Raw genomic sequence first — 15,434 nt, forward strand, 5'->3', positions numbered from 1 at the left:
ATCTTTTCTTTATTATCCATTCTGACAGAACCGAAATTCTGTACAGAGCAATATCTGCCCATATATTGTACTGAACTGGAGTTCATTCTGGAATGTAAAATTAATTTTCTTTTCTTTTAACCCTTTGTAGAGTAGGTTTTTTTTGGAATGTTTTTCAGAGTCAGTGTTCTAGAACTCCACTGCTTTCAGTTACCGGCAGTGACTGTTACATCAGCATTAGAATGTTCAGTTTAGAACATTCTAATCGCATATTTGTGATCACACACCTTGAAGGGTTAATTGATGAAATGAAGGATGGAATTCGGCTACAGCGCTGAGAAGGAATTTACAGCTGACCTTGCTACACTGGGTCCATCATCGGAATGGATCCACCCTCAGAAAAATGTTAGGTGTAATAGGAAACAAATTCTTGCAGTCATATGATCTAATGTTTCCCAATGCAGAGAATTAATACTGACACCTGAAAATGTGAGGCAAATATCATCACAGGGTGACCCCCCCCCCCCACCCAAACCCCCAGTCCCAGTTAAGATGAGTCATTCACTCCCTCTTCTGACTGTGGGCAGGTAAGATGAGAGGGGTCACCTGTCAGAACATCACACACCTCAATCCTCTGGTTACCTGGCATTCAGACACCAGTCTCCTCTCCACTTCACTGCTTCCAGCCAGCTCTTCCCATACCTGTTTCAGTCAGTTCCCCCTCAGGCACATCTTGTTTGCTTTTCTGCTGCAAGAGAGAGCCACCAAAAAAATGAAATTATTAAAAAATAATACATGCATATGTGTAATAATACATTCATATATATAAATACTAACATGAAATGATCTGGTGGTAGCTGTAGGTAAAACATAAATAATGATTGGGAGATCACAGGAAAAGCTTAAATAGATGTCACTGTCTTTTGTCATGGAGTATTGCAGGGTAAATACTTATTATTTCATATGACATATTTTCCCAGACCTAACCGGCCTTGCTGCACTGCAGGCACGCGCTAGGATAGCGAGAAGCCAAACTGGAATGGAGGAGGGGGGGGGGGGGAGCTGCCTCTTTAAATTCCGTGACCCACTTTTCCCGGCCGACAGTGGAGCGGCGAGGCTGAATAAATGACTGCAAGGTGAACGCGAGGAGAATGGCTAATGACGGGAGCGATCGCGCAGCACGCTCGCTATGGTCGCACTGCTGCGCGCGCGCGCACGCTGGGGGGTCGAGCATCAGTGCGGTGGAACGCTGACGCATCGCTCCCGGCAAAGCCGTTCGAAGCTCAGCATTTTAAAAATCCAACGGAATCTTGAGACAAGGAATTAACGCGTAACGGTTTTGTTTTACGGTTAACGTATGTTAATAATGAAACCAAATGAGAAATGTCACTTGAAATCCATCTAACATGTCCTGTAAAAAAATAAAAAAATAAAATAAAAAACATGATGGATGATTTTGAAATTCAAACAGCAGGCCTGACATTTCATCTCGCACTGACACGTTATGGTGCACAGATTTGATATTGAGGGGTCCACCTGTCTATCTGTCAGTTGGAATCCACTATAAATAAAGACTAGTTATGTGAGTGAATAGGCTGCTCAATGATGTCTTTTCTCATAAGGTTATTTGGAATCTAATGTAAAATCCATACATTTATTAAGGTGATGTCTGCAGGAGTGACAACAGTCCATTAATAATATAACAAATAACATTTAAATGTCAGTCTGACCAGATCAATAAATAAATCAATCAGTCCATCATATACCTCTACCCAGAGATTCTCATAGCCTTAAAGGCAACAAACGCGGAATGCAAATAGGAGAATAAAATACTATCGATATTTTGTGTGAATAAATATTTATGGCTGGTATGTTTTTCAAATGCTCACTGGTCCAGGTCGTATAGCACCAGCGGATTGCCTTCGATTGCTCAGCGCAGTGCAGCCAGAAGAGAGAAATCAATCGCGTGACTATAAATCACACAAACTCTTGGCAGCTCCCAGCCGTGAAATAACAGAGAGAGCGTTTCATTTCTGCTGAAGGAAGCACCCTGCTTTCGAGCGCGCGCGCGCGCGCGTTTCTGTCTGCTGCTGAATTAACTCCCTTCCCCTCAGTTTGAATAATCAGCCGGGGCGCTCGCAAGGCTACTTAATGCGAATGATTTAGCCGGGGAGAGAAGAGCTAAGAGTCCGCAAAATCGCAATGAAGCCGTCGTCCTGATGTATCGCAAAACAAACGAGGCCTGAACGCTGTAGTATGCGCACGGTCTAGAAGATGATATTTAATCACGTGAGCAGTCTTCGGCGGGGAAGGGAGGCGAGTTTACGAGCCTGGTCTCTTACGTTAGCTTATGGTCGAGTAAGTCCACCGCAACCTTACTTCTCAAGTGATGCACATAAAAGCTCTATCCATTAGTCATGCCTTGCTCTTACCGAAGGCATAACTAATGGATTTCTGCTCCATAAAGCATGGCTTGCTCGCTTTCAAGGAGATCCTTGGTGAAGAACTGATTCAGGGACAGGGCCCCCCAAAAAAAACACACCCTGAATTTACAGCACTGTGCCTTTTCTTGCAAAGTTGTGATTGACAGCAAAGAGTGACATAGTAAAGTGTAAAGGCAGTGTCTCTCTCGCTCAAAGAGAGGAAGATAAAGTCGCCCTATTTAAACGGATCGGCTCGCTGTGCGTAAGAGCTGCACTCAGGGACGATAAATGTTTTACATCCATTCCATTAACCTTCTTCCCAGCTGTTGGAACAGGGCTGTGTTCTTCAGGAATACAACCAACATGATGTCACGGTCATGTGACGTGTTTACTGTTGGTCCCAGGAATGTATATTTGCCTTAGTCCACTGCACACACTCAAAAGCTCACCCCACAGAATCATAAAAAACCCTGGTCTGGACCACCCCTCCCTTGAAGCACCAACGCTTGTGATATTCTGTGCCCACGCAATGTTTTTTTATTTTACTTAACAAATTGATTTTTTTCATTGATTTTGTACGTTTTAGCTTCAGCTTTTGTTAACCTTGACAGGTTGCCAGATTCTGTGAGATCCCCCCAGGTCAGGGGAGGTATAGTGACATCACACAAAAGATAATCCTCTTAGACAGCTTACTGTAAACTGTTTGCCAGCAAACCAAGTCTGCTGTTTTAGACCATCTGTTTCCACCTTTTTTAATCAACAAAGAGATTACCACTGGCTCCAATGAGCGATTCATGTATCTGAACCACAATAATAAAACTATGAATCTTAACATTCACACATTTGTTCAGGAATAGAGCAGCCAAAATAAGCAAATATTGTTGGATCTACACATTTTTATGCTTACATTCCTCCCACAGTCCAAAGACATGCAGGTTAGGCTACTTGGAAACTATAAACTGCCCACAGGTATGAGAGTGTGAGTGAATGTGTGAGTGTGTGTGCCCTGCGACAGATTGGCCGACCAGGGTGTATTCCTGCCTCTCGCCCAATGTGTGCTGGGATAGGCTCCAGCACCCCCCATGACCCTGCCTAGGACAAGCGAGTATAGATAATGGATGGACGGATAATAAATAGTTGTAAAAGTGTGATTAATCTGCACCATTACCAATGATGCTGAATGAATACCCCCCAAAGTATCAGGAATCACAAGAATAAGGAAGAACGGTTGATCCCTGACAATTTGGGAGCCATCGTTTCGCTGAGATACGGTGTGGGGGAGCGTGTCTCTGCAAATTACCATACAAAAAAAAATAAAAAATCTCAAGATTTTCCTGGCAATCTTGAGAATGAGGGCAGATTCAGGCCTGGCTCACTTAGGTCACGCAAATCATAGCGGAATACATCACGTTACCATGGAGACGGCGAATCACATGACCGCATGCCCTGCGTTTAACATGGCTGGAGTTAAATGCCAAACACACCGTATGTGGGTGCCTGGCAGTCGGCAGTAAGGACTGGTTCTATTTCCATGCAAACTGTCGGCAGAATTGAGAGCCCCTCAAAATTAGAGCGACAAATGAACTTGGTGTGAAAAAAAATGTCACCGTTGAACAATTTTTTTTTCCAAAAGGAAGTGGTATTTACTTTCATGTGTATTATGTCTGTCTGTGATTCCAATTTAGTTTAGGAAACGCCAACCATTCTCTCCTGTGCCACTTTGTTTTCTAATCCATATCTTGGAAGTTGTGGTCGTTTCCTGTTATTTCTTACTTTTTTTGGTATTCGCGTTTTAAATAGCTGATTTCCCTTTAAATAAGGCATTCGATCCAAACCAAGCCTGACTTGGCTTGGTTTTTCGTTTTTTTTTCATAGGCTACCTTTGCAAACACTCAGCATGAGGGTGCGCATGCTGAACAAACAGGCTATGAAAACACCGCCCCCCCCCCCCCCCCCCCCCCCCCCCACCACTCCACGTTAAAAAGGCAATCACCGGGAAGAGCCCGGTTCTGTTTTGACGGCGCTGAGGGGCGAGTGAAGCGTGTCATTTTAATCAGCCGCTGACAGCAGCTCAGGCTGTTTCTGTCAGGGAGACGGAGGAGAGGAGTGTGAACAGGTCTGATCCCCCTCTCCTGTTCTCCAGCAAATCCCTCTCTCTCTCTCTCTCCCGTTTTCTCTCTCTCTCCCTCTCCCCCGTCTACTTCCCTCTCTCTCTCTCTCCCTCACTCCCTCTCTCTCGTTCTCTCTCTGTCTCTCCCATTTTTTCTCTCTCCCTATCGCTTTCTCTCTCCCCTGCTCTCTCTCTCTGTCTCCCTCTCTCTCTCTTTCTCTCTCTCTCTCCCTCTCTCTATCTCCAAGACGAGCAGCTTGTGTGTATTACTTATTTATCCAAGAACATGCCTTTCAGAAGCACAGAAAGCTTCCTGTGTGTTAGCCGTTCACACAGCTCCGCTTTCATTGGACGGAATCTTCTGTTTCAGGGCCTGGGTGCTTCTGTTTGTGCGGATACTGTGGGCAGGGGCACCACCAGGGATTTTGGGCCCCATGAAAAAGGGCCTCACGTTGGGCCCCCACCACCCCAGGTTACCCCATCCCAGCACAATTTCTTTGAGGGCCCCTTGTCAGTTAGGGCCCTTGGGATTTGTCCTAACCCCCCACCACCCCCCATCCCCCCTTACAGAAGTCTTGACTATGAGCCGTGGTTTCATTTAGATGAAAGAACAAACATTTCAGTAAAAAAATAAAATAAAAATTATTACATGCAGGATGCAAATTTCACTCCGGACAGATGGGAGAATATCCCGTTGATAAAAATACTCCGACTCTTCCCCACCTTTTTCCTGACCTACTTCCACACGGATGAGTCTCATTCACACGTAAGCACAGGAGGAAATATCCACTGGATATCTGTCTCTCCTGGGGGTTGCCAAAACAGCTGGTTGCCCTGGAAACGACGTTTCACCAGTTTCACCGAAAAGCAGCTTAAACGATCACTGGGCGATCACACACACACACACACACACACGCGCGCGCGCACGAGATGAGCTGAATCGATTTCGTGATTTTTAAATCCCCGTGATTTTAAAAATGGCCTGAAAGGTAACAGACTTGTTTCTTCAACACTGAGCGACCGTCCGCTGTTTTGTATTGCCAGTGCGGTGGGCTGGGATCCCGGCAGACAGTGATGTTTATTTAATGTGATGCATGTCAATTCTGTCTCTCCACACGGCCCTGTCTGAAGACTCTCCCAGTCAGCAAGAGTCTGATTTAATCATCATCTCCTTGTGTCTTTGGTAATATAATTTATGCCCCCTTGAGAAGCTAGAGTCTGTGGACTTGTATAGGTAAGGGTTTGTCAAAGAAAATGTCATGTGACAGTTTGCCTTAGGTCCAGGTTCAGTCTTACCTAAATGGAACTTGAGTAGATGTTTTGGGGGTTTTTTTTTTACTCAGCATTTAATTGATTTTAATTACAGCAGTTTATTACACAGTTAACTCACTTCACCTGGTTTCTTGGGTGTCATTTTTAAAGATTTTTCATACTTTTCCCACCCACTTGCTGGAGACCTTGATTTTTTTTCTTCTGAGATTTAAGTTGATTTTTATCAGATTAATATGATTTTTGGCTTTTGGGGTTCATTCCAAATAGGCTAATGCCCACCACGTCCTTCAAGCAGAGGGCATTTCCTTTCATCGAGTTAAAATGATAGTATCGTATAACCAGATCATAGAAATATCATAATGTGGAACAGTAGCCTGGAGAATAGACAGATATGGAAACCTCGATAATTTTTCAATTATTAATTACAGAGTAACTGCCAAACAGTGTGCTGTCTTGAACAATATATAATAGGCCTACTTGTTATTGTTGAATGACTTTCCGTGAAGAAAGTTGCACTGTTATTCTTTCCAAAATAAAAATGACTCGTAGTAGACTTGTAGTTTTTCTGTGTTGTTAACGGTATTTAGCAATAGCTTTGTAGCGGTTGTAACTGTACTAACTGTAGCCTACTGTTCGCGCGCTTATTAGAGCTGCCAGTGAAGAAAGTCTGAAATGTTTTCAATTTTGAAACTTTCGTTGCTTCGACTCATTTACACCCCGGATCAATCCGTTGTTTGGAATACTTGTTTGATTACGACCGAACACTGAAGGCTTACCTCAAACGACCGACGTACATTAACAGTAGGAGGTGCCAGTTTGTCAGAGTTTTCAGTTAGAAGCGTGGATTCCTTTTGACTGGGTTCTGCTGCTATGGCGCTGTTTTCCTCTCTGACACCTGTGCTCGTGGCAGTTTTATGCGTCGTTGTCGTCGCCCGTTTTTTCAAAAGTTTTCAGAAGAAACACAAGGAAACAGACACCGACTCCAAATCCGCGGTGAAATCCAGGCCGTGGGTAGACGAGGACCTCCAAGACGACACAGAAATCAACACCAAAGATGAAGGTAACTGCAGCGCGCGCACCCCGTTATGGATATGCATCTATGGAAAACTTGCATAACCTGTTCTTTCCAAAAATCGATTGAAACAGCAGCGTTATTCAGTAGGCCTTTCTTACGTTCATCAGATTTATCATCTGAAGGTGAAATCAGTTTTGATTTAGAATGATTCGATTTAGAGTTATTCTTTTTTTGTAGGCTTAACGTAGCCTACAAGTTGATAGGTGATGCTGATTCACAACCTGCGTTGCTATAGGCTATGCCAATAATCTTTTATCTCGTATAGACCACGAAGAATCCGATTTATGTGGGAATAAGTGGACAGTTATGATTGACAGTTCTCCGAACCTAAAAACGTTCCCCATTCGCTCTTGCAATCAACAGAACTCTATTTACCTGTTTAAGGGTTTTTACTTTGGAATGTTTTTTTCCCACAATCTTTCTAGGACTCAGTTACTTTCTAGTTACCAGTAGTGATTGTTACCACTAGCATTAGAATATCCAGTTAATAAAATTCTAATTACATGTCTGTGATCTTGCACCTTAAGGGGAAATATAGCCTCGCACATTCTGTTCTTGAGAATGCTTGCAGTGTAACAGTGTAACTCTGTCTCTATCTCTATCTCTCTCTCCGTCGTTCTCTCTCTCACCCTCTCTCTCTCTCTCTCTCTCTCTCTTTCTCATACTCTCTCACCCTCTCCCTCTCTCACACACACACCCTGTCTCTCTCTCTCTCACTCTCTCTCTCACGTGGTGACTCAGCACAAACATGTCAGAGAACGAGTGTTGCCAGAAGCGCACGGCACAGACATCCAACGTCTGATAAATAATTCCGTCCACGTCTAGGCTACAACCCTAAATAAAGACGTGAGGTGCCAAAATACCATACTGTGCGCGGCTAAAGCAGATGGAGTTGCCTCACAATATCATCATACTGTAGCTAAGCTATCTAGGACGGAGTGTGGCACAGTGGGTAAGGAACTGCGCTTGTAACCGAAAGGTCGAAGGTTAGAATCCCGGGTAAGGACACTGCCGTTGTACCCTTGAGCAAGGTACTTAACCTGCATTGCTTCAGTATATATCCAGCTGTATAAATGGATACAATGTAAAGTGCTAAGTAAAAAGTTGTGTAAGTCGCTCTGGATAAGAGCGTCTGCTAAATGCCTGTAATGTAATGTAATGTAATTTATGATGAAGCCTGTTCAGTTTGCCTGACTGCAGCAGTTGTATGTTTTATACATATTCAACTAATTGCCCAACTATTGAGCTAATCAGCAGTTATTGTCGCAGTGTATGGATTTCGTTGAATTTGTTAATCATTAATTCACGTGGGCATTGAGAGTGGGAAGTGAGGTCGGTTACCTTACTGAAGGGAATTAGTCTAGGCACCACATTGGCACGGAGTCAAACCCGCAACCTTTGGACTGAAAACGCGTTTTATAATTGCCAAGCCACTCCATCTTTACGGTAAAAAAAGTAACTAAGCAAACATTAAACTTGGCACCACAAGGTGTGTGGACAACAGTTATGTGTACAGTCAGACTCTTGCTAAATACATGAATACATTCAAACAGTACGCTGTCATACCGAAGTTCAGAGGACTTCTGTATGTAAATCTGGGAGGGAAAATAACATCTGCCAAATGCTGAACGAGGTCACTTCCTGGATTTCATACCAACATCCACTCGGAATTATTGTACTGAGCCCACTCATTAATCTGAAATGTTTCGTAAATTTCTTAAAAAGCTCGTGTACCCAGTGAAACTCCTCGCTGTCAGGTGAAAAGAAGCGGCTGGCGACTACACGTGTATTGGAGGAGGCATGTGGTAGTCCACACCCTCCCCAGACCAACAGAGGGTAGCGCATCAACCATAACGCATAACGACTAAATTGGGGAGAAAATGGGAGAAAAATTGCACAAAAAAAATAAAGCTTATGTCCATCCACTGAAGAATGGTTTCCGAGGAAAGGTCGGCCTCCCCTGCGATGAGACACTTATTCTTCATAGCAGGCATACCTATTTCTGACATAATGTGGCTGAAGAGGGTCAATAATCCGTCGAAACATGAAAAGCATAAGTTAAAAAAAATGAAGCGCTTATATATATATAATTCCTAAATTGCAGTTGTGATTGGAACAGACAAAAAATTGTACACCGGGGGCCTAGAGGACTTGAGTTTGAGTCTGCAGGTTGTCATGGTTACTCAGCACTTAACTGAGCAATTGAAGCCATTGATTGGACAGTTAACTCACCTCACCTGGTTTCTTGGCTCTGTATTGTTTGCTGATTATAAGCTGAATTCAGAAATCAGCTCTGTGCGGTTCTGCGTGTTCACTTTCGTTTCCTGTGTAGTTTTAACGACCTTGACAATGTTTGCCAAAACCTGAACTTTAATCACTACGGTGTTTGTTTACCTCAGTAACTACAACAATCGCAGAAAATGTAAATCCAGTCAGTTGAACTGGCTGGTTGAGTAAAATTGGAGGAACATTTGAAGTTGAATACATTTGCACACACACTCATTTTTGTTATTATATAATTAACATTTTATCAAATAGTCATTGCTCTTGAAAATGTCTCAGAATAGGTTGGCTATCAAACCAACCAGTGTGGTGAATCTGACCGGCGTTGAATCATTTATGAGAGAGATCATCAGAATTCAGAATCGATTAGCTGCTGCATGTTAGAAGGAGGGAGTTTTTTTGGCGGAAACTATGTACACGTACCGATTCTTAATGCCAAGGATTAAGACCTTCGGACAGATTGGCTGTTGGCTCACTGACACACAGGTCAGGTAGAGTGTAACTCTGTTGTGTTGAATCGTCCTGTTCTCTGGTGACTCATCCAGGTGGACAGGGTGTGCTGAGACACCCCCCCCCCACCCCCCCACCCCCCCACACACACACACACACTTTACAGCACAGCTTTCCGAGAGATTGGGGCGGGTTCCATCCATGCATCCATCCATTATCTATACCCGCTTATCCTGGTTTTCATTACTCTTAATACGTTTATCCACACACTGACTTTACTGAGCCATGGAGACATGCCTCCAGGTGGTTCTCTAATAGTCTGGATGTATGTTAGTTTTTTTTTTGTTTTGTTTTGTTTTTTTGGTTATTAGCGGAAGGCGAAGACTGGGCGCCCAGCGAGGAGGACGTCCCCCACGTACCCTACGCCCCCCCCGCGGTACCCCTCTGACGTCATGCTGCAGCGCTCGCGGGAGTTCTACGAGCTGATGAACGAGAGGAGGTCCGTCCGCTTCCTCAGCCCCGAACCGGTGCCCCGCGAGGTCATCGACTACGTCGTCCAAACCGCAGGTAGGGTAACGCCCGCCCCCCTCACAGCGCGGGGAGGGGGAGGGGCAGCGGGTGTTTGAGTACCACTAAAGGGATATAAGAGATAGCGGGATTTGAGCAGTAGCAGGTGCAGCAGTGGGGCGTTTTGAATAGAAGGGGTTGTTGGGTAGTGTGGTAGAGGTGTAGATGGGTAATGTAGTCTGGGTAGAAGCATACAGAGGCAGTAAGAGTAGAAGGGGTTGTTGGGTAATGGGGTAGAGGTGAAAGTGGATACTTTGGGAAGAAGGGTAGTGGGCCAGTAAGATTAGAGGGGTGGGGTGGGGGTAGTTGGTGTATCAGGAAATATTGACATTCGAACCCGGGGGTTTGATGTGAAAGATGATCACCTCCCTGCTGTGTGGAAGGTGTTTCAGTTGGAACCAGTCCCAGAGTCCTTTGCTCTAATCAATGGCCAGCTGATCTGCTTTCATTAGCCAGGGCTACAAGGTTAAAACAGTCGGCTCAGTGTAATGAGGCAGGGGTCTAATGAGCGGCTGAGGCTCTATTTTTAGCCCACGAGCACGTCTTGACCGGACATGTCGTAATGCGCACTTCTGTCCAGCAGGGGGAGCTCTTTCTATGGCTGCTCTGCCCGCCGGACTCACGCCAGAGCCTCGCGCACTGCAGGCGGCAGTGAGGATTTATTACCCACTAAAATACGGCCTTTACTGAAAGATCAAAGACGATGCTGTTAATGGCTCTCCGAGGATTTTTGGATACCCTCTGTACGCCGCTTTTCTGGAATATAAAGTGAACTGAAATATATGTTTAGACTGCTGGCCTTCCATTGCTAGCCAGCGCTAGCATTAATCAGTTAAAACAGCTGACCACACAGTTTACCCGCCTCGTCTGGTTACATGGGCGGTATGTCCAAGTGCTGTATTTAAAATGGTTTATCACTATTTCCAGCAAATTTAAGTCCCAAAGTAGTAGAATTTAAAATGGTAGCTAAAGCGGCATTAGTACACAAAAGGCAGATGTGACCCTTATAATAATAATAATAATAATAATAATAATCCTGGGCAGGGACGGCCCCCAGTGGGGCTCATACGGAGCCCTGGACCTTCGTGGTTGTGGCGGACGCTGAGGTCAAGCACCAGATCCGTGAGATTGTGGAGCAGGAGGAGGAGATGAACTACAGGCAGAGGATGGGAGACAAGTGGGTCAGTGACCTACAGAGGTTAAGGTGAGGGGAGTGGCCACGTGCACACAGACACACACACATATGCATGCACACGCACACACACACACACACACACACACAAACATGCACATACACACGCATACACACGCACACAAACATGCACATACACACGCATACACACGCACACACACACACACACACACACACAAACATGCACATACACACGCATACACACGCATGCACACACACACACACGAACGCACACACACACACACACACGTACACATGTATGCACACACACACACACAAACACTTGTTGTAAAGTTGGCATCCTACGATGGTGCCACGTTGAACGTCACTCAGCTCTTCAGTACAGCCCATCTTCAGTACTGCTACTGCTGTGTGTGTCTATGGAGACTGCATGGCTGTGCGCTTGATTCTATGCGCCTTTAGCAATGGATATGGCTCAAGTAGCTGAATCCACTAATTAGAAGGCATGTCCGGATAATTTTGGACATGCAGTGTATGCAAACACAGTACACTGTATATGCATGGACATCACATAAGGAAAAACCAAGGCTCTGCTTAGTTACAAAATCATTGATCTCTTTCCATTAAAATATGTATATTGTGTTTTTCTCATATTGATCTTGTCCCTATGTAATCCAGTCCGGCCCCCAGCAGTTTGTCTGTCTGACCTTCAGTCCGTCTGTCTGACCTTCAGTCCGTCTGTCCTCAGTTTACACCAGCACTGCCAGGCAGCTGCCACAAAGAACCAGCCCAAAGAAAAGGATACAATATCCAATAATAAACAAACCTGAGAGGGGGGAGGGGGAGTGAGAGAGGGTGGAGGGAGAGAGGGTAGAGGGAGGGAGAGAGAGAGAGAGGGAGAGAGAGAGTGGGGGAAAGAGAGAGAGAGAGAGTGTGTGTGGGGAGAGAGAGAGAGATACAGGGTACATACAGGTACTGTGTGTAACACCCAGACTGGCAGTTTGGTCATTATTGAGGGGAAGCACAAACACACACACACACACACACACACAGGTATACCCCTGACCCCTCCCCTCTCCATACGTCTCATCCGATTGGTAGATTGTTCAGCGGAGGGGAGCTCAAAGTATAGCTCCTCGCTGATCACATTCATAGCACAGGGGCGCCCCCTGGTGCATTTTTTATGCATTGAAAGCTTATTGCTTTGATGAGGCTGTTCCCTGTCTGATTCTGTGGGCCTGCAGTTTGCCACCCACCGCAGGTTCTATTGCAGCATCATAAACTGTGCATTTGGCGCTGAGGGAGTTTGCAGATTTGATTATGGGGTGAGCAGACCGGGCTGGTGTTTTAGTGTGTGTTGTTTCCCTGGTAACTGCAGGACAAACTGGATTAAGGAGTACCTGGACATCGCTCCCTACCTCATCCTGGTGTTCAAGCAGACCTACGGGCTCAAGGGCAATGGCAAAAAGAAGACACACTACTACAATGAGATCAGCGTGTCTATAGCCTGTGGAATCCTACTGGCTGCACTAAAGGTGAGATGAGAAACATGCACACATGTACCCTTATACACAAACATGCACACATGCACCCTTATACACAAACATGCACACATGCACCCTTATACACAGACATGTACACATGCATCCTTTTACACAAACATGCACACAAGCACCATTATACACAAACATGCACACATGTACCCTTATACACAAACATGCACACAAGCACCATTATACACAAACATGCACACATACACCCTTATACACAAACATGCACACAAGCACCATTATACACAAGCATGCACACATGCACCCTTATACACAAACATGCACACTTGCCCCCTTACACACAAACATGCACACATGCACTCTTATACACAAGCATGCACACATGCACCATTGTGCACAAACACACACATGGCACCATTTTGGCTCAATCCACCGCACCTGACCCTCGTCCTCCCCCCACCCGTCGCAGAACGTCGGCCTGGTGACGGTGACGTCGACGCCCCTGAACTGCGGCCCGCAGGTGAGGCTCCTCCTCCGCCGGCCGGCCAATGAGAAGCTCCTGATGCTCCTGCCCGTTGGGTTTCCCGCCAGCGACGCCACGGTGCCCAACCTGACCCGGAAGAACCTGGATGACATCATGGTGTTCGTGTGACGCTGGCCCTGGATGCGTGTGTGTGGCTGGTAAAAACATGACGTCACGTATCATGACCTTGTGATACATCCAGCAGCTCGTGTACTAAGAAGATAAGAGCGACTATGTGTTGATTCAAAGCTTAAAAGGATGTAAACTGCAAAGCAGTTCAAGCGAATTCAAGCAACTTTTACTGTTCTTGCTTTCCACTCAAATCAAGATCCTCTCTGTAAGCCCAATCAAAATGTATTACATGTCTTATTCTCTTAAACACAAATTCAGTAAGTGCTGCTGAAAATTGTAATTAAAAAAATTAATAAATAATGGGCGGTATCTCCCCGTGTGGAATTGTGGGCGAGTCGTGATGTCACCTTGAGGCAGGTACGTCGGTACGCTCACCTTGGAGGACCAACCAGCCGTTTCCATCCTGGCTGCGGGGGCGACCTTCGCCGTGGCGACCATCGCCGTGGCAACGTAATAAAGCACCCCGGCCGCTCTTGCACCTGCGGGGGCACGCCGCCTCCCGGAAGGTTCCGGCGTAATTGTCCGGCGGAGGAGAGCGAGGTCGCACCTGGACCAAGGTGAACCCGCAGACGCAGCGGAGGCCCAGCGTCCGTCAGCGTGTCCATGCACACCTGTCCGTCATCGCATGCCTGCGCACCTGCGTGTTATGACTACGCTGAAGGGCTGCACTGTGCGCAGTTTTACAGTGGAAACAGATGTCTTTGCGACCTCTCTGGGGCCTCTAAGGGGCGACATAGCTCAGGACCTCTAAGGGGCGACATAGCTCAGGAGGTAAGAGCGGTTGTCTGGCAGTCGGAGGGTTGCCGGTTCGATCCCCCGCCCTGGGCGTGTCGAAGTGTCCCTGAGCAAGACACCTAACCCCTAACTGCTCTGGTGATTGAGAGGCATCAATTGTAAAGCGCTTTGGATAAAAGCGCTATATAAATGCAGTCCCATTTACTCTCTGACTTTTGCGTGACGAGGTATTGAGAGGACTCGACTGTTAGGGGAGAATCTCTTTTTTTTCGTTTTATTTTACATTTAGACATTTTGCAGATTTTCTTTATTCCCAATGACTTGCAAGTGCATCTAATAAGTCAGACCCAGTTAGAGTTAGACCCAGAAATCAATTAGGTCAGACAAATTGGAGTGATTTGCGAAAACAGGTGTGCTTTTTCTAACGATGCAGAATCAATTGTCACTCTTGTTTTTTTTATGTTTTATATGGACTCTGGCACTCTAAAATGATGAATTCTTTCAGTAATCAGAGCAGCCTGGCGCTGTCTAAGATGCTCAGGATGTTGGCTGCAGTCTCTGCAAAATGAGGATCTCTGCGGGGAACTGCATTAGTGCAGCATTACTGCACATTTCCGGAACGGATTGAAAATGCGGCGAACGCTGGCTGCTCTTCCTGATTAATCCGCTCCCGTTCTGCGGAGACCAGCATTAAATGCCTCTGCAGAGTGCTTCATCCACTTTGCCTATCAATGTATACACGTAGCGCGTTTCTGTGTTTTATTTCCATGTCGTTCTGTTATTTCGATAAACTATGAGCTTCGAGATTCACGGAAGAAACAGTAAAACCACACTTGCTTCCACCATTCCGAGTTGAGAATGTTAGACACAAACAAATGTGGGTTTCGTCCTTGAGTTTAAAGCTTCTCATGCAGGTATACTTAATGTGTTTCTTTTCTTTTTTTCTGCTCATCTTCCTGCTCATCCTCCTGTGCAGGTGCGTGTGTGTGTAGAGACACGTGTGTGTTCACTGTACACTGAGGTAATCCAAAGTGTAGGCATGCAATCTTTAGAGAAGTAACTAATAAGGTTTGGTGCATTTTAAAAAAGTATCAAGGACTGATTACAGTTAGCCCATGTCAGTATTCTGATTACGTAATCCAGATTACATGCGATCCTACCCAACGCCGTGTATCAATACTTGTTAGAATCAGAAACCGGAAATCGCTTTTATCTTTTATT

At 45.5% G+C, this 15,434-nt stretch overlaps 1 protein-coding gene across 1 annotated transcript; it reads left to right on the forward strand.

Moving 5' to 3' along the window:
- Positions 1-6,621: 6,621 nt before the first annotated feature.
- iyd (iodotyrosine deiodinase) lies at positions 6,622-13,802 on the forward strand. Its single transcript, XM_035422192.1, is given in 6 exon segments — positions 6,622-6,844; positions 9,964-10,019; positions 10,021-10,159; positions 11,204-11,363; positions 12,691-12,847; positions 13,293-13,802. Coding segments are annotated over 6 exon segments (885 nt in total). The 5' UTR covers positions 6,622-6,654; the 3' UTR covers positions 13,476-13,802.
- The last annotated feature ends 1,632 nt before the right edge of the window (positions 13,803-15,434 follow it).

Source organism: Anguilla anguilla, chromosome 6 (assembly GCF_013347855.1).
Source record: "Anguilla anguilla isolate fAngAng1 chromosome 6, fAngAng1.pri, whole genome shotgun sequence".
NCBI lineage: Eukaryota > Metazoa > Chordata > Actinopteri > Anguilliformes > Anguillidae > Anguilla > Anguilla anguilla.